Raw genomic sequence first — 19,573 nt, 5'->3', positions numbered from 1 at the left:
GCTCGAGGGAACCATCAGACTGAAGCTTGTGCTTGAAGATCCACTTCCCAGTGACAACATTGGCCCGAGGAGGGCGAGGCACAAGATCCCAGGTGTGATTCTGAAGAAGAGCACTGTGTTCGTCCTCCATAGCGGCTCGCCAATTGGGATCAGCAAGAGCGCTACGGAAGGTCTTCGGCACCGGAGAGAGAGGCACGGCGTGGTAGATAGAGGGCATCCTGTAGCCGCTCTTCGATCGAGTGGCCATGTAGTGCTGGTTGGTCCTCGGAGGGACTGCAACCGCACCCTTGGGCAGCGAGGCTGCTGCAGCAGGGGCGGGGACGACCGGTGCAGGAGGAGGCTGCGAAGTTGCTGCAGCAGGGGCGGGGGCGACCGGTGCAGCAGAGATGGCCGGGGCAGCCGTCAGTGGCTCACGTGGTCGTCGCTCGTAGACGTGCGTGAAGTAGCGAGCCGGCCGGAGAGGAGGGAATCCTGGTGGTGGCCCGCGTGGCGCCTCGGGGGGTGTTGAAGGGGGAGCTGATCCATGACGCAGGGCGTCAGGCAGCTCCAGGGCCGCGCATGGCACAGATGGGCTCCTGGTGGCCGCGCATGGCGCGGAAGTCGGTGGAGATGGTCCTGACACCCACAGCGCAGGAGGACGTAGAGCGCGAGCGTCAGGATGTCCTCAGCATCAACATCCTCAGAGGGCGCCCCAAGCACAGCCTCACATGGACCGGCAGGGGCGCAAGCGACGGCGTCGGAGGTGCTGGGCGAATTTCCTGCAGGCAAAGACTTGTGCGATGGTCCAATAGGAGCAGGCACGACATCAGTAGTATCTGTAAGAAACTCGAGGTCTGCTGGAGTACTAGAACCATAGCGCTCAGCAAAGGGAAAGGCCGTTTCATCGAAGATGACGTGCCGAGAGGTGATGACTCTGTTGGAAGAGAGGTCGAGGCAGCGGTACCCTTTATGATGAGCGGAATAGCCTAGGAAGACACACAGGACAGACCTAGGAGCAAGCTTGTGAATGGCGGTGGCAGATATATTGGGGTAACATTTGCAACCAAAAACTCGCAGATGATCATATGTGGCAGGCTTACCAAATAAGGCAAGATGAGGCGTGGAGAACTCTAGAGTTTTGGTGGGCAATATGTTGAGGAGAACAGTCGCCGTGGAGAGGGTCTCCACCCAGTACTGGGGAGGCATGGACACCTGAAAGAGCAGGGAGCGAACAACATTATTGATGGAGCGAATAATGCGTTCAGCTTTACCATTCTGGGATGAGGTGTAGGGGCAGGACATGCGGAGGTGAATGCCCTGGGAGAGAAGAAAATGGCGGGTGCTGGAGTTGTCAAACTCTTTCCCGTTGTCGCACTGAACGGCTTTGACGCGAGCGCCAAACTGAGTGGAGACATGGGCAATGAATTGAGCGAGCGTGCTGAAAGTGTCAAATTTAAGTCGTAAAGGAAAAGTCCACAAATAATGGGTGCAATCATCAAGAATGACCAAATAGTATTTATAACCAGAGATGCTAACAACTGGAGAGGTCCATAAATCACAATGAATGAGATCATACTTGCTAGTCGCACGAGATGTGGACACATGAAAGGGCAAACGAACATGACGCCCTAGCTGACAAGCATGACATAAATCTGAACAATCCTGAATAGGAGAAGAAACACTAGACGTAGACGCAAGCTTTGACAAGGTCTCATGACCAGGATGCCCAAGACGCCGATGCCACAGTGGAGAGGAGCCCTGAGCGGCAAAGGAGAGTGCTGGTGGAAGGCGAAGCGGGTACAAGGGCCTGGAGCTATTACACCTGACGATCTCTCTCCGAGACGGAAGAACCTTCACAGAACAACCAGCGGGGTCAAACTCAACAGAGCAATTATTGTCGAGAGTAAACTGGCGAACAAAGATTAGATTCTTAATAATTTGTGGCGACACAAGGACATTATTACGACGTAAATTTGAGGCTAACTCTGTGGAACCAGTGGCAGTGACAGGAATAAGAGAGTCATTACCGACAATAATAGATGAAGGAGTAGGGTACCGCGGGAGAAGAACATGTGAAAGAGAGGAGGGTTGAGATGTCATATGTGAAGTAGCACCTGAGTCGAAGTACCACTCGTTGGACGGAGGAGGCGTCAGCGAGGTCGTGCTAAAGGAGGCAGCGAGATCCATCGAGTCCCAGGAGGGCAGGCCGGTCATGGGGTTGTAAAACCCCGGAGCGACCCACGGTGCAGCATGCTGCTGGGGAGCAACAAGTGCCTGCTGCTGCTGCTGCTGAGCGAGCAGGGCCTGCTGCTGTGCCTGTTGCTGCGTGTGCTGCTGTGCCTGGTGCTGCGCCTGGAGGTGAGGAGGCACCGGGATGGGCGCCAGGGGCGGACGAGGACCCCCCGGCCACATTTGGATGGAGCCGGACCAGGGGTTGAAGAAGCTGGGCCAAGGGCGCCCTCCTCCAGGTTGCTGGGCAGCAGTGTGCTGCTGCTGTGCGCCGCCGGCAGGCGGCCGGGAGCCCTGTCCTGAAGCGCTGCTGTTGCCTTGCCCCTTGTTGCCGCCACCGCGCTTGCTACGGCGGTTGTTGGGGGCCTTAGAACCCCCGCCGGAACCTGCAGAAGGTGGAGGCGTCGCGGCGGGAGTAGTGGAGGCGGCGAGGGCAGCTGCTGGAGTTTCCCTACGATCCGTCATGGTGAGTTCCTCAAGAATGAGGTCTTCACGAGCTTCCAGGAACGTGGGGAAGGGCTTGGCGCGGCGAAGGAGGGTGCCGACGTGGGCGAAGCGCTCGTTGAGGCCGTGGATGAGGTTGAGGACGAGGGTGCGGTCGGTGATGACCTCGCCGAGGGCCATGAGATCATCAGCCATCTTCTTCAATCTCCGGCTGTAGTCGGTGATGGAGAGGTCCCCTTGCACGAAGTTGCAAAACTTCGTCTCCAGCTGAATGGAGCGAGCCTCCCGATTGCCGAGGAACTGCGACTCCACCGCGAGCCAGGCGTGCCGGGCTGTGGAGCCCTGGGCGCGGATGATCTCACCCAGATCGTCCGTGAGGGTGGCGAGATCGGGACCGGAGGTTCGTCACGAACGTGATCGTGGAGGGTGAATTTGCCGAGGATGAGGAGGAACTGATCACACCAGCGATTGAAGTTACCGGAGTCGACGTCGAGGACGGTGGTGACGTGGTTCCGGATGTTGCTGACGGCGACAGCCTGGGAGTGAAGTTGAAGCAGGGCCATGGCTTCGTGATGAAGCATGGCGGCGCGGAGATCAGGTGGGGCGCTGTCGTGTGGTGCAGCAGCACCACCGGGTGGAGTCCCAGACGAGGAAGGAGCCTCGGCGGCAGCAGCTGCCGCCCGCTCCAGGGCTGCGCGCGCGAGGGCGTCGGAGGCACGTTTGGCGGCGGCGTCGCGCTCCTGGGCCGCGGCCGCGGCCTCCTGTTCCGCCGCGAGGGCGCGGGCCAAAGCAGCATCGCGGGTCGCGGCGCGTTCGCGCTCTAGCTGCTGGGCGGCGGCGGCGGCGGCGGCGTTGGCCTGCTCCTGGGCGGTTCGCTGGGTGATCTCGTCGTCTTGGACGGAACCGGAGGAGGCAGTGTGGTCCTGCCCGTCGTTGGGAGGGGAGGGCGACATGGCAGGGGTGCGCAGCACAGCAGGGCAGGGCGCGCAGCGAGGGGAAGAGGCGCTGCACGGCGAGAGGCCGGCGCGCGGGATACGGCGTGGCGAGGGGCCGGCGCACGTGATGCAGCGGAAGTTGACCTAACCTAGGCGTGATACCATGATAGCAATTAGCCTCGGGATTAGATAATTGATCAAGGGGGTACAGGGGTACATATATAGGCAAGGATCCCTAAGGGTTTATAGAAACACCCAATCAACGGTGATCCTTGCCTTATCAATCTATCTTAATCCCTACGGTGCTTAACCGCACCGGCCCATACAGCCCATTAGGGCGCCTATTGCTAACACTTCTCAATCAGCTGGCTCTTAGTTATACCCCCCTAATGTCCGGCTGTGCACTAGCATGCACTCACAATCTGCTGACTGAATCTCCTATATATTCCTACTCACAATCTGCTTTCTCAAGTTTAACTAGCTTTATAGAAAATTTGTATCACTAGATAAATTTATTATGACAATATATTTCACAATTTATCTAATGGTACTAATTGTGCATTATAAATATTAATATTCTTTTACATATAATTGGTGGAAATGAGAATGACATTCTTTGGGGGACGGAGGCTCTTGATTGATTTATGTTCAGTCAACTAAATTACTTTGCACATTCTCATATGCTCTCATGTGATTTGACTGTTACCAAGATTTTCTTTACATCTTCATTCGTACAAAAGAAAAATGCTTTATGATGGACTTGAAGTCCTGAATTGCTATCTTGGTGTCCGTACAGCTCCCTTATCCTTAATATATAGACATATAGGGCCAATATTACCATTAGAATATGGAATCAGTAGACTACTCCAGCACTGCCCTCAAAATTGCCCAAAAATTTCGATGGGTGTCAGTCATGTGGAATTCTACACAGAACTTTAATGTTGCTTCATTTGTTATGTCTGTTCTTGGTACAGTTACTCTTTGCCTTTCCAGTTTGATAAGAATAGATATTACAGGGTTGGGTGTCCAATTAGATGTCTTGCTGTTAGAAGCCATGACAAGTATGGGAACAGAATTCCTTTTCTTGATACATCTAGCGTTATTGCAACTATACTCTATGGTGATGATGTTCTTGCACAAGTTGATAATATTGAGGTGGAACTTTCGTCAGATTCATTAACTTTGAATATCATGGTATGCCGAATGAACATTCTTTTTACAATGCTGACAGTATCTGGTAATTTTAATGTTTCGTTGTTAATTATATTTGATGCCACGCTGGGCAGGAAGGATTTTCGGTTCAAAACCAGCAATTTGGATCTGCTACGGCCAAAGTATGAAGCCAAATTGAAGATTTCTTCATCTGCTGATGAGTTTTCTGGTATCTGTCGATGTGAAGGTTAGATAGCAAGCTTGTTTATCTTATCTTTTACATTCATCTTTTACAATTTAATAGTTACATTTATATGTATTTCACGAGGAATTTTTCATATTGTTCATTAAGTACCAAGTCTTGTTCTCACTCAGAGTTAATATGTTTCTGTGCAGTTAAACCAGGCCATCCATCAACCATTAACATCGACATGTCCCTTTTCCCAGAAAAGAATTTAACTCCTGGAAGATTGATTGATAATTTCTTTCTGGAGGTACGTGATTATGATGACAACTTGTACACAACTATTTTACTTAAACTTACATAATTGGTTATGTTGTTGATGACTAGTAAAGGATCCAACATAGCTTACAAATCCTTATAAACCACCATAACTTATTGAGTATTAATAGCGTCTTATTTTAATAGGAAAGTAGGTCTTGACATTGCATTAATGTACCAAAAGATTAATTCTCTTTTCGTCTAAACACAAAAAAAATAGAAGGTAATTTTGTGATGGGCAAGAAAAGTGTTTCAGAGGAACAAACTACACTTAAATGCTTGCTTTTCAGTGGTAGTCACTTTCCAGATCTTTGCTGTCTACTGATTTGTACAATAAAAAAATGTTTACTCTTGAGCTAAAATCTGGAAACATGAATATTGATTTTCAATCTTAGTGTACATCTGAAATTTGGGGGGTGTATGAAGTATAATATTAATTCTGGTTCAGTAACTCCTTACACGGTGTTTGTTTATCTTAGACCTTCAATCCACTTGATGTGGCAGGTGTTCGATCAATTCAGCAATCATGTTGAAGAAGAAACAAAACTCAATGTCCATGTTGATGGAATGTGTTTTCTAGACAAACAATTCTCTGTTCAGAAGGTAATTGTTTGACATAATATGATTATCCAGAAGTACCTAGTGCATGACAACAGGGCCTAAACAGATCTGTTAGTCATCATATTTATGTATGGTTCCTGTTAGAGTAAATAGGAGTAGTACCACATTGTGTACCCATGTGAGGAGTTGGTCCTATGTATTCTATATAAACAACCATGAGGCTCAATGCAATATATCTAATATTCCACCAATTATATTCTCCATCACGGTATCTTTCGCTAGGTTTAGATCCTAACCCTAGTCGTCGCCGCTTCCGCATGGCTCGCCCCTGTTTAGGTGCCTGATCCTATTGATCTGACTGCCATCATGGATCTCCCCTACGTCATTGCTAGGCCATTGCCGCCTTGTCCTTGGGCTCGTTGTTGCCTATCGCCGTCAACACCAGGCCTGACCACACACCCTGACCCTGCACTGCCATGGAGGCAGCAAAATCTGGCGTGTCGATCTACCCATCTCCACCACGTCGATCCGCGTCGTCGCCTTTGACCCTGCGCGTCGATCTGGTTCAATGTTTTCTGGTCGGCTGGTCGATCCTGGTCGACCTGGGACCGACCAGGCGATTAATCGCGATTAATCAGCGACCAGGTCGATTAATCGACCCTGGTCGTCCCTGGTCGTCCAGGCATATCAGCTGGTCGACCTATATATATACCTCTATATATACACTATATTATACACAATAAAGGAAGCATCAAGACTGCATTAGTGTAAACCAACATTCCTCTTCATTTTCAACTTGTGCTGGCGCCTCTAGAACAATCCTTGAACTCTTTTTGATGTAAACCAACATCTCCTTCTTAACTATTTCTGGAGAACTGGGACAACAAACATCTCCATACCCCCCACATATCTGCCCAGTCAAAAAAGACCAAAAAGAACACAAAACCTGGTCGTCCATGTCCTAATCGGATGATTAATCGCGATAAGTGGACGACTAATCGGATGACCAGGTTTCTGGTCGACCTGGTCGGGTCGGACCTCCTAATCGAGCACTCCTGACCGACCAGGACGATTAATCACGATTAATCGTGATTAATCGGACGACCTGAAAACATTGATCTGGTTGCACTGTCATTGTCATGCCATCGAGAGGGGTACATCGATCCCCTGCTGCGGTATCCTTTTGGTTTGCCCGATCACTGATTGGATTGCCTCTTGACCTCGTGCGTACTGCTCTGGCATTAGCATCGACTGGGCCTATCGGCTAGGCCATCGCCTGTGCATTGGCCGTCCCAGCATGGGCGCACGCCTTATCGGCTCATCATCATCACCATCGTTGAGTACTACGCACACCTTCTCTGAGCAACACTCATCGGGCCACAACACCGCTGCACGTGTGTACCGACGACTGTGTTGCGCAATCACTGTCACGTGTGCACCGATGACTGTGTTGCGCAATCCATGCTGCGCCATTCGTTTACACAAGGTCTTTGTCCTGTTGATTGGGTCTTTGTCATCGAGCTACTGCTACCCACGTTGTCGCTGAGACTTGCTCGCTAATGCATCTTCTCCCACATTGCTTCTTCGTCCAGCACAACCACAAGGTTGGGGCCCTCTCCCTTGTACACCTGGTATTGGCAACACCGACGCATTTGTGGATCTGGCAAATTCAGCTACGCCTCGGTGCTCAGGAGGCTTGACTACATTGACTTTGGCATCGACCCCCCTGTTCCTACCTGTCTGCCTCGATTGCGTCATCGTCTTTCTTCTACGTCTATGGCGGCCCTAACTGTAGACTTCATCATCGCCTCCTCCCACGATGACTGCCTCGACGCGTCTTTGTCATTACCATGGCGCTCCTTGTGCACTTGTAGCTTCATCGACATGGCAACCTGACCACAAATACGTCGACCTCAGCCATCTTCAGCCTGGCTTCTTTGGGCTACTGCGCCCTCACGCTCGGCTATCTTGACATTGCCACAAAGGGCTACCGTCTTGCATGAGGACTCATCGCCTTTTTCTCTGGTCACAGCATACGCGGTGCATGAGGCTTAGTACCACATTGTGTACCCACGTGAGGTGTTAGTCTTATGTACTCTATATAGTCAACCAATGAGGCCCAATGCAATATATCCAATATTTTGTAGCCGTAAGCCCTGCTTCCCAGGCACATTTAGTGTATTTAAGTTTTTAGTTAATCTATGTCATTAAGTCCTTGGGTAGCCCAAGAGTTGTGCGGGTACCCAGGCAGCTATTCTGTCTAGTTCTAGTGAGCTGTATGTAATCAATGCTATGTTTGTCTTTCCCTATATATATTGAAGGAGTCGCCTGGGGTCAGTTGCCTCAAGGCTAATCATTTTCTCTGTTACCTCCAACATTTGGTACCAGAGCTAGGTTAGACACCAGAGAGCCACGAGGCCAACTCCTCACCTCCTCCACCCATGTCGACCTCTGCTGAGCGCGTTGCCAGGCTCAAGGCCGCGCGCTTGAAGGCTGCAGAGGAAGCAGCAGCGCTGGCAGTCCAGGCAGCACAGCAGGCGGCGGCTGCTGCAGAGGCGGCAGCAAGGACGGCGCAAGAGCTGCGGGCCGAAATTGCTGCTGAGAAGGGAGAAGAAGAGGAGGAAGAGGAGGAGGACTTGAGGAGCCAGAGGACTCCATCGCGGGACAAGCGCCGTTCGCAGTCACCACTGCGTAACAGAAGGCGTCGTGGCGGTGGCCGCTATGAATCACCGCAAGGCAGGGTGGTTTACCGCGACTCCGGCAGCGGCACATCATGGCCAATGCTGGACAAGACAAATTACTATGAGTGGAGCCAGACGATGAAGCTCAGGATGCAGGCGCGCGATCTCTGGGAAGCTGTCGAAGGAGGCCCAGTGCAGTATCGCGACGACAGGCGAGCCTTGGAGGTAATTGTCGCGTCTGTGCCCAAGGAGTTGGGGCTCCCGCTCCTTGACAAGGCGACAGCAAAGGAGGCATGGGATGCCATCGCTGCGACTCGAATCGGTGTGGACAGGGTCCGCCGAGCGACGTTGCAGCGGCTGCGTCGGGAGTGGGAGAACGTGGATGTCAAGCCTGGCGAGCCGGTGGAGGTTTTTGCCCTGCGGCTGTCAACTCTGCACCAGCAGCTTGTTCTTCATGGTGACAGGGACGTCGACGAGAAGCGTGTTGTGGAGAAGTTTCTGCGCACGGTGCCTGCCAAGTACGTGCAGATTGTCGTCGCCATCGAGCAGTTCCTCGATTTCGAGGCGCTCTCGCTTGAGGAGGTGACAGGAAGGCTCAAGGCGGTGGATGAACGTGAAGCGCAAGCTGTGACAGAGCCGGTGTCCATCAACGGCAAGCTGCTGTACACCGAGGAGCAGTGGCGTGCGCGTTTGAAGAAGGAGAAGCAAGGCGCAGAAGAAGCTGGCGGTTCTGGTTTCAAGAACCAGCATGGCGGTGGCGGCAGAGGTGCTGGCCGTGGTGGCGGACGTGGAGAAGGCAAAGGCGCTGGCCGTGTTGGCCCCAACACGTGCCTCAATTGCCATCAGGAAGGGCATTGGGCGCGTGAATGTCCCCAGCCGCGCCGTGATGGAGCAGAGCGCGGCGGTGTGGGAGGAAACAGAGGTGGACGCGGCGGCGGAAACCGTGGAGGAGGCCGTGGCGGCAGAAACCAAGCTGGGCAGCAAGGAGATCATGAAGGGCGTGTCCAGTTTGCTGCGTATGAGGAGGATGGGGCTCTGTTTCTGTCTCACGGCTCCATTGAGATGAAGCAGAGCACGCCGGAGCTCAACCATACAATGCAGCGCGCTGAGCTCTTTGAGCCGCGTGCGCGTGCTTATCTGGGAGCAGATGATGAAGAGATGGCTGGCGGCTGGTACCTTGATTCAGGCGCAACACACCACATGACTGGGCGGCGTGACCTGTTTTCAGACCTGAACACGGACGTTCAAGGCACGGTTCGGTTCGGGGACGCGTCCAAGGTGGAAATCAAGGGCGTTGGCTCAATTGTTTTTGAAGCAAAGACCGGTGAGCATCGTGTTCTTCATGGAGTTTATTTCATTCCGGCGTTGAAGAACTCGATCATGAGCCTCGGTCAACTTGATGAGAATGGCTCAAAGGTGGTGATTGATGATGGAGTACTGCGGATTTGGGAACACAGCAGCGGCCGCCTACTCGTCAAGGTGAGGCGTGGCGCGAACCGGCTGTATGTACTGCATATGAAGACAGCACAGCCAGTGTGTCTTGCTGCGCACAGGGATGAGGAGGCGTGGCAATGGCATGAGCGTTTTGGGCATCTGAATTTTGAGGCCCTGCGGAGGCTTAGCAAGGAGGAAATGGCAAGAGGGATGCCAAAGATTGATCATGTTGAGCAAGTGTGTGATACTTGTGTCACCACCAAACAAAGAAGGCGATCATTTCTTGCTGCAGCAACATATCGTGCTCAGGATCACCTTGAATTGGTGCATGGTGATCTCTGTGGGCCAGTTACACCAGCAACTTCGGCAGGTAATCGCTATATTCTGCTGCTTGTAGATGATGCCACACGATTCATGTGGGCAGTGCTGCTACCATCTAAGGATGCTGCAGCAGATGCTATCAAGAAGGTGAAAGCTGCTGCAGAGGTGGAGAGTGGGCGTAAACTGAAAGTTCTGCGCACAGATAATGGAGGAGAGTTTACTGTTGCAGAATTTGCTGCTTATTGTGCCAATGAAGGAGTCAAAAGGCATTACAGTGCTCCTCATTTACCACAACAGAATGGCGTAGTGGAGCGTAGAAATCAAACCGTGGTGGCCATGGCACGTGCCTTGCTCAAGCAGCGCCAGATGCCAGCCAAGTTTTGGGGGGAGGCAGTGATGACTGCTGTGCATATTCTGAATCGGTCACCAACCAAGGCTCTAGGTGATGTCACTCCCTATGAAGCATGGCATGGCCGAGCACCCACTGTTGGCCATCTGAAGGTGTTTGGTTGTGTGGCATATACTCGCCGTTTGTCTCAGCTCAGGAAACTTGATGATCGTGGTGAAGCTGGAGTATTTATTGGCTATGCTGAAGGAGCCAAAGCCTATCGAATTTTTGATCCAACATCTCAGCGTGTACGTGTCAGCCGAGATGTGGTTTTTGATGAAGGAAGAGGGTGGGATTGGACCTCACCAGCAGCAGGCACGTCTGGGGCAGCTGGTAGTGATTTTGTGGTGGAGTTTCCTTGGGAGGAAGAGGTCCCTGGAGCTGGAGGTTCAATGCAGTCACACTCATCTCCTCAGCCCCATTCTGCCTCACCTAAAGCTTCCCCAACAGCAGAATCAGTGCTTGATGCAGGAGAAGAGGTGTCTGAGACACCCAGAACGTCTTCACCACCACCAGCTCCAGCCAGCCCACAAGTAGAGCACGTGACTCCCTTGGAAAATGATGAGGAACGGCTGGACGCTTATCACAACGACGAGCAGCTGCGCTATCGTACCATAGATGGCATATTGGGCGGGGAACAGGAAGCTCCGCCGCCGGCACAGCGCTTGCTCGTAGAGCTCCACCTCACTCTGGCGAACCCATTTCTTATGCAGAGGCAAAAGATGATCCTGCATGGCAGGCAGCAATGAAAGAGGAGCTGCGCGCTGTTGAGCGCAATGGCACCTGGGAGCTTGTGTCTCCCCGAGCTAGCCATCGGCCAATTTCTCTAAAATGGGTCTACAAGCTGAAGAAAGATGAGAAAGGAGATGTGATCAAGCACAAGGCTCGGCTTGTTGCTCGTGGGTTTGTGCAGCAAGAGGGTGTTGATTATGAGGATGTGTTCGCTCCTGTTGCGCGCATGGAATCAGTGAGACTGCTACTTGCTCTAGCTGCCCAGGAAGGATGGACTGTTCATCATATGGATGTCAAGTCAGCTTTTCTCAATGGAGAGCTCAAGGAAGAAGTATATGTCCAGCAGCCACCTGGTTTTGCTATTCCTGGGGAAGAAAGCAAGGTATATCGCCTGCACAAAGCTTTGTATGGGCTGAAGCAGGCACCCAGGGCGTGGAACGCTAAGTTGGACTCTACTCTGAAGGAAATGGGGTTCAAACAGAGTAAACATGAAGCAGCAATTTACAGGAAAGGTTCAGAGGGCTCAGTGTTGCTGGTTGGGGTCTATGTTGATGATCTGATCATCACTGGAGCAGTAAAAGATGAAGTAAAGGCTTTCAAGGAAAGGATGAGATCCACCTTTGAGATGAGTGACTTGGGTTTGCTCAGTTTCTATCTTGGCATTGAAGTGCAGCAAGACAAGAATGGGACCACCATGAGGCAGACTCACTATGCCAAGAAAATTCTAGAACTGGGAGGCATGTCTGATTGCAATCCAGCAGCTACACCAATGGAAGAGCGCCTGAAGCTCAGCAAACATAGCACTGCCAAGGAGGTGGATCCAACTCAGTACAGGAGGCTGGTTGGAAGCTTGAGATACCTAGTTCATACCAGGCCTGATTTGGCTTTCTCAGTGGGCTATGTGAGCAGATTCTTGGAGAAACCGACCACTGAGCACCAGCAAGCAGTCAAGAGGGTGCTGAGGTACTTGGCTGGAACATTGGACTATGGTCTGCAGTTCAAAAGAGCCCCAAATTCTGCTAGGTTTGTGGGCTACTGTGATTCAGATCTAGCCGGTGATATTGACTCCAGCAAAAGCACAACAGGTTGTCTGTTCTTCTTTGGCAACAGCTTGGTCAGCTGGCAATCTATCAAGCAGAGGGTGGTGGCTTTGTCTAGTTGTGAGGCTGAATATGTGGCTATGACTTCAGCAGCCACACAAGCCTTGTGGCTGTCAAGATTGTTGGCTGATTTGTTGGGAAGAAAGGTGGAGACTGTGGAACTGAGGGTTGACAACAAGTCTGCAATTGCACTTGCTAAGAATCCTGTCTTCCATGACAGGAGCAAACATATCAGAGTTAAGGAACATTTTATCAGGGCTTGCATTGAAGAAGGCAGCATCAAAACTGAGTACATCCCTACAGCTGATCAATTGGCGGACATTCTCACTAAGGCTTTGGGCAAGGCCAAGCTTGAAGATATGAGAAGCAGAATTGGCATCAAGCAGATCAAGAAGGGTTGAAGCAGGTCTTAGGGGGAGAACTGTAGCCGTAAGCCCTGCTTCCCAGGCACATTTAGTGTATTTAAGTTTTTAGTTAATCTATGTCATTAAGTCTTTGGGTAGCCCAAGAGTTGTGCGGGTACCCAGGCAGCTATTCTGTCTAGTTAAAGCTCTAGTGAGCTGTATGTAATCAATGCTATGTTTGTCTTTCCCTATATATATTGAAGGAGTCGCCTGGGGTCAGTTGCCTCAAGGCTAATCATTTTCTCTGTTACCTCCAACATATTTCACCAATTATATTCTCCCTTAGTTCTGATTCATCTTTCAATTTTTTTAAAGTACAATGATGTTTTCGACTAGTCAACACAATGCGTCGATGCCAAGACTTTAAATTTACAAAATTAAACATTTTAATGCATTCTGACCTTAGATTTACCTTTCTTTTTGACTAACCACATTACTTTTAGTATTGTTTACTGGCCAGCCTGAGCATAACCAGAAGTACTGACCCAGCCAAGCCAGAGAGTTCCAATTCCTATAAAAGCCCAAGCCTTCCTATGCCCACTGACCCATGCAGAAGCCCGCAAAGATAAATTGCAGCTTAGAACTCTGTTTGAACTTCATAGAAATAGGGACATGCAATCCGATAGCTAGTGGCACAGTAGTTGATCTGGTTTTTTGATTTTTTCAACTCAACTGCATTTATGCAGAAGGAACATCTCATTCATCACAAAAAAAGGAAAATCATAATAGTGTGTTGCACAGCACTTGATCCTTAAAGCGCTCAGGTATAGTTAGAAGAAGAAATCCATACCACTGCTGTTACTATTCAGATAGTCAGTTTTGGACCCTAGTTTGAAACATGATAGTTTACTGCCAACCCCATCAAATTGAATTTGAAGGAGAGGAGGCCTGGGTGAAGGAGAAAGTTTGGATCAGTTCGCATATATGCCATGTGGGGATTTTTTCCACAGTTGCAACTAATGTGGTATAAAATGTTGATCACAATTCAATGGTGTTTTTTACTGGATGACACATGAACTTTACTGTATGCTTGAAGGAATTTGATATGTTGTTAGAGATAAAGTTACATTAACTGATCCCCTGTTTCAAACTCACGTTTTGACCAGCATGGAATCCATTATGTTGATTAATAGTTCTGCAGTTATGCATCTGCCAACATTTACACTGAAGTGAGAATTTTCCAGGTAAATAGTACAGGTTTTATTGACCTTTGTGGGAAACTAAGAGTTGTCTGGGGCTTTGGTTCAGAAGGTCAGTTGTTTTGCATATGCTTATGTCAGAATTTTATACCAAGTTTTAATTCAATTTATAGTGTTTATTACTATCATGTACAGCTTGTATAACAATTTTTCACAATGACAAGGAGATCTTCACGAAAATATTTCAAATAGCCACAAGAGAATTAAAAGCAGTAAATGTAAGATACTTTTTTCCCCTCAAATGCTTTTTCTATGATTTTGACCCTTATTTTTTAGGTAGGGTTTGGGGTTTGTGTGTTTATTTATCGTTATTTGATTCGGCAGGTTCCAGAAAGTTGTCGGGCAGGATCCTTCTTGGAGAACATCACATTTGAAGTTTATGATAGTGACGGTCTCATTGATGAATCCATTGATGGACCTCTTCATACACTCAACATCACATCAAATGAGTTAGCACTAGTGGAAGGAGCACAGTATGCTATTAAACATGGAAGGTGTGTTCTTTCTCGTGTGCAGCTTCCTCATGAACAAGGAACAGTCACTATTATGGCATATCACACATATTATCCTGATGATCTGCATATAGAGATTCAGGTATCAATTACTTGTAACATTTCTGGCATTTTTTATTTCAATGTTTCAACTGTACTGCTGAATTGTTTACCTTTATAGCTTCAAGTTCAATCTTTTGATTTGGCGTTGACCACCTTGGAGGATGGATCTGAACCTATTTTGAGCTGTCCAATCTCATTTATAGAATGTTCAAATCTTTCACTTCCTAGTCAACTTGCTCCTGGTCAACCTAGCCATCTTATCACATATGTGAAAGATGTTGTTAAGGTATGAAATTGCCATTCTTAGAAGGACAAAGCACTACACCTTTCTGTGTTGCACTTAATATTATTAGAGAAGGTGAAGCCTGTTTGATTTAAAGTTTAATTCAATAAGTACTTAGCTTGATCAACTTAGAAGCAAGGTTGAAAAGAAAACTCAAGCATGAAGTCGCTTGATCTCAGTCAATTACTATTTCGCGCCTTCTGCAGAAAACTAAAAATAAAGTTGGAGATACCCTCTCGAAGATAAAGTCTACAGAAGAGACACTGAAAAGTCTTTGTTCTCGTAAGGGCTCACTGGAGAAACAAATTGACACTATAAAAGGTGATTTTTCTATGTCCTGAAATATTCCTATTTTCATACTGGCACAGTGTTGGTTATAATCATAACTTGAGCTTGGAGTCCAGCTGCACTGGTCCATCTGTTTTATGGAGTCTGCTTCCATTTTTATGATTACCACAACTGGCTTTTGGTTTCGCTTCTTTATATAACTTCAAAGTTTTTTACCAGATGAGATTCGGTTCATGGTTGGGTCATTCATTGATGCAAAGGAGTTGGTTCGTGATAAAATTAGAGAAAATATTGGCACTGCTGCTTGTGTCGTATGTTCCAGTGGTGATTTTTTTGTGGATGACGTTGTTGGTATTGTTGCCCTACTTGGAACTGTGCCTGATGGCAAAATTAGCAGGTAATTTTTTTTTTCAAAACAAAATAACAGTATGTAAATTTATCTATGGACACTTGTAATGGATGTGTACTTCATCATTTATAGGATGCTTGCTGTGTATCTTGGCAAAGATGACATGCTCTCAGTAGTTTGCAAGACACAGGAAGCTGCTAATTACATTGAGAAATACAACACTGATGGAGGAGTGGATGTTGACTTTGGTATTCACCGTGAAGCATCTGCTTTGGGTGTTCCCATAAAGAGAAGATTTGCTATCATTTGCTTAGAAGATATTGAGTAAGATCCACATTTTCTAGTTCCTGATATAAAGTTGTTTCCATGGTTCTCCATTTGAGTGCTAAGTAATTTTGACCAAGGCAAAGTGTATACACGCGCGCGCGCGTTTTTGTGTGTGTGCACTCCAGAATGCTTTGAAAGAACATACCCAGAAATCTGATATACCTTTTGGGTTTTGCAAATAAAACATACCACACTTCTTGATTATTATTTGCTATGGCTTGGGGAGTATGCGCTAGGATAGTAGCAGTTGGCATCCACCCTCTCAGGGAGCCCCCCTGAGAAGCTGATTAGATGGAGAGTTAGGTTTAATCTTGTTTTATTTCCATGGTGTTCACCTAGTATAGTGCTGGCTTAACACATTTGCCTAACAAAACTGATGCTATTAGCATCATCTAACTAACATAATCTTGACTAAAGATCATTTAACATGATAGCTAGGAACTAAGCTTGACAGTGTGGTTATCTCTAAGCAGTACTAAGCCTTTCGTTGACAGCACCTCTCTTTGACAGGCCCTACAAAGGAGGCGTTTTGCTGAACAGTCCACAAAAGGAATTAAATCTAGCTTGGCCTTCTCCACATGCTAGTAAACCTAAGGGATTCAGAGGATTTGCTGTCAATATGATAAATCTTTCTGATGATAATCTGAACATAACCACAAGTAGAGGGCATGGACTCCGTGAAACTTTATTTTATAGTCTCTTTGGAGAGCTTCAAGTTTATGAAACCCGAAACGATATGCTCCAAGCGATGCCTTATTTGAATGGTGGAGCGATATCATTGGATGGTGGTGTAATGAAAGGAAAAGGGAAACTACTTCTTGGTTACAGGTCAGTATTTTTACTGCCATAATCAACTCTACAGTTATCAGCTTGTTGCAGCATGCAGGCGTCTTTGTGGCCTCGTCAACCTCCATGGTTATCAGTATTTTTCAAGCATTTGCATCATAACCATTCTTTATTTTGATTATGCATTTATTCCATAACTCCATCGTGTTAAATTAGTCTGGTCCTTTTTCAGTGATCCGAAGATAACGTTTCCAGTCGTCTCTGGCTTGCCCAATACCATCACGAGCGAGTCAAACGACCATCTGGATGTCGTCACAAGAACAAGAAATCTTGATAGTAAAATGAAGCTTTTGGAAGTAATCGAGACCAAGATAAGCGAACAGAAAAGGTTGCATGAGGAACTTGTGAAGGAATTCAACAAGAGAAAACGCAAGTTTGAGGAGATAGAAGAGAGAATAACCCAGCCCTGTGGTAATGAGCTTGTGCTGCGCGACCTTCAGCAGGTGAAGGTGGAGGAGCCTGATCCGTAACTCATGTACGCTGCACGCAGCAGACCTATGACATAGTTTAGGACATCTCTTGGTTGTGTGGTTTCCCGCCAAGGGACATGCCTGCCTAACATGGCAAGATATGTAGTAGACCCAGAGCAAAGCATATCTTAATTACTAGTAGCTTATATATGCATGAATTGAATGCTTTTGATCAAAAATTTTCATCGCGTCGAGAGGCTGGTGGCCTATTACTTCCAATAGCTCGTTTACTTCCAAAGCATATCTTAATTATCTGGATGTCGTCACAAGAATAAGAACTGCACGCTGGAGCCGCCCTCCTAGCTGCTGCGTCAACGCCATTCATGCCTTGGCGGCTTAGCCAATTCGCTTGCTAGGACGCCGCGGAACGGAAAAGAATACGATTTGGGATGGGAATGTCATGGCGAGACGGGTCATGTACTTATGTGGCAATTCAGATTCTCTGCAGCTCCGTAGTTCTTCAATAAAAGCACAGGTGACTTTACTTTTCAAAAAAAAAGGCACAGGTGACTTTAGGCATGTCTGACGTCATCCATTCATGATCTACTGCACAGGCCAAAAGTTTTTCCTTTTTTATTTTTCTCTTATCTAGTTTTATTTTGGGCCAGTCCATTAGTATTTCTCCTATCTAGATTATGGGTCAATGGGCTGATTCTATATTCTGCGAGCTTTTCTTTTTCTCTTTTAGAACAGCAGGTTTGTGGGTGATCAAAAGGACGGAGGAATGATTTCACATCTAAAATAACTATAAAACTATTATTTTCATGATTCATATATCTTGTGTTTCATAATAATTTATACGAGGTTAACAATTCAAAAAACTATTAAAAACAAAAACTTTGTCATAATGTCTTAAAAAATTTGAGAAAAATGTGTACGATGCGAAATAGCTAAATATATATAAAAAAATACATCAGCGTTCTTTCTTATGTACAAAGAAGTAATTGCCACAAATATCCGAAAAAAACAAAAAAATGTAAACAGATTAAAAAATACGTGATGTTATAAAATTCATAGTATATTTAAAACTTTGAACTAACATAATATAAACTTTGAAATTTGTAAGATAAAAAACTTACATTCAGAATTTATAAAAAACCTAGCTTTATAATGCTAGGTTGAGAACTTTGAACTCATAATTAATAAACTTTCAACTACCACATTAGAAGCTAGAAATGTAAAAAACTTTGGGCTACGACATTGTAAACTTTTATGATGCTAGGTTATAAAAAGTTTAATCTATCTGTCACACCCATATTTCAAGAATGAAGCAGGATGCATAAAAGACTCATGTACGTCCCAGAAACAGTCGAAACATAAATAGACAAATATCAAATAGTATCATCACAATGTTTATTACATAGCGGAATAATAATCATCAAATAGTCTTATACAATAAAGGTACATATACTAAAGAAAACTCTCGACGGAAGCACCACACAGGGACAACGGTTGACTGGTTGACTCCAAACCTAGTACTCATATCGATAATCCTCATTCCAATCATCGTCATTTGCATAACCTGATGTGTTGAGAAATTGCAAGAGTGAGCACATATCGTACTCAACAAGTATAACCAGGGGTTCACGAGGCTCAATTAGCTGACACTGATTTGACTGCATTTAGCTTTTATATGTAGATAGCATATTCATAATTAGATAGCAAATGTCAAGGTAGCATATATAAAACTCATAACCACATGATCAAATGTAAGCGTAATTAATTCAAAGCATAAATGATAAACAAATGAATATAGTAACTTAATAAGCGTCATCATCTTTAATATAAATGTCCCCAAGGCCGCTCCTGGCCGTGAGCTCGGATAGTATACTAGTTTTTAACATTTTGTATCGGCAAAGTTACAAAGAAATGTCAATAGCTTTACTTAGAATTTTGTATCGGAATGGCGAGGCCGAAGCAGCAAACAAAGCAAGCTTGGATGCAGCGCTTTGATCACTCTGACTACCTGTTAGATATAAAGCCCGTCTCTGCCATGAGTCATGATTTATCCTTTCGCCGAGGCCCGTCGACCTCTTAACCCACTACCAAGGAAGGTCGGCAGGGATCACTATGAAGCCTTTCAAAAGTTCTTCTAACATGTTAGGGCCGCAAGGTTTTTAATTAGGGAGCAGATGTAGAGCTCTCCTTCCAAACGGCACAATGATGCGCAACCTATACACATAAGGACATAAGGACAGAGGCTCGCACTATACCCGTGTCGGCAAGCCCCTCTAGCGCCCTTACGGGTAACCTCTAACAAGCTAGAAAAGGTCTCCAGAATGAGCTAAAGCCATAGTCATTATAGCCCTCATGGCTGCACAGTTATCCCGGATGATCACGTACAATCAAGATCTCATACTAACTATATGTCATCTTTTACGTTCATTGCATAGTC

At 47.0% G+C, this 19,573-nt stretch overlaps 1 protein-coding gene across 2 annotated transcripts in view; it reads left to right on the top strand.

The window, feature by feature from the left end:
- The window catches only part of LOC8081647, a 52,763-nt gene extending 35,366 nt beyond the window's left edge, over positions 1-17,397 (top strand). The window contains exons 26-38 of one of the 2 annotated variants that reach the window (XM_002453693.2): positions 4,562-4,781; positions 4,878-4,986; positions 5,136-5,233; positions 5,746-5,844; positions 14,047-14,113; positions 14,197-14,279; positions 14,386-14,655; positions 14,734-14,901; positions 15,105-15,219; positions 15,406-15,583; positions 15,668-15,859; positions 16,373-16,690; positions 16,881-17,397. In XM_002453693.2, the coding sequence (XP_002453738.2) occupies positions 4,562-4,781; positions 4,878-4,986; positions 5,136-5,233; positions 5,746-5,844; positions 14,047-14,113; positions 14,197-14,279; positions 14,386-14,655; positions 14,734-14,901; positions 15,105-15,219; positions 15,406-15,583; positions 15,668-15,859; positions 16,373-16,690; positions 16,881-17,178 (2,215 nt within the window). In that variant the 3' untranslated portion in view covers positions 17,179-17,397. The remainder of the gene's footprint in view (positions 1-4,561; positions 4,782-4,877; positions 4,987-5,135; positions 5,234-5,745; positions 5,845-14,046; positions 14,114-14,196; positions 14,280-14,385; positions 14,656-14,733; positions 14,902-15,104; positions 15,220-15,405; positions 15,584-15,667; positions 15,860-16,372; positions 16,691-16,880) is intronic. The other variant, XM_021459756.1, reaches the window with a different exon arrangement.

Source organism: Sorghum bicolor, chromosome 4, assembly GCF_000003195.3.
Source record: "Sorghum bicolor cultivar BTx623 chromosome 4, Sorghum_bicolor_NCBIv3, whole genome shotgun sequence".
In the NCBI taxonomy this organism is placed as follows: domain Eukaryota; kingdom Viridiplantae; phylum Streptophyta; class Magnoliopsida; order Poales; family Poaceae; genus Sorghum; species Sorghum bicolor.
This window is presented reverse-complemented; position numbering and strand designations above follow the sequence as displayed.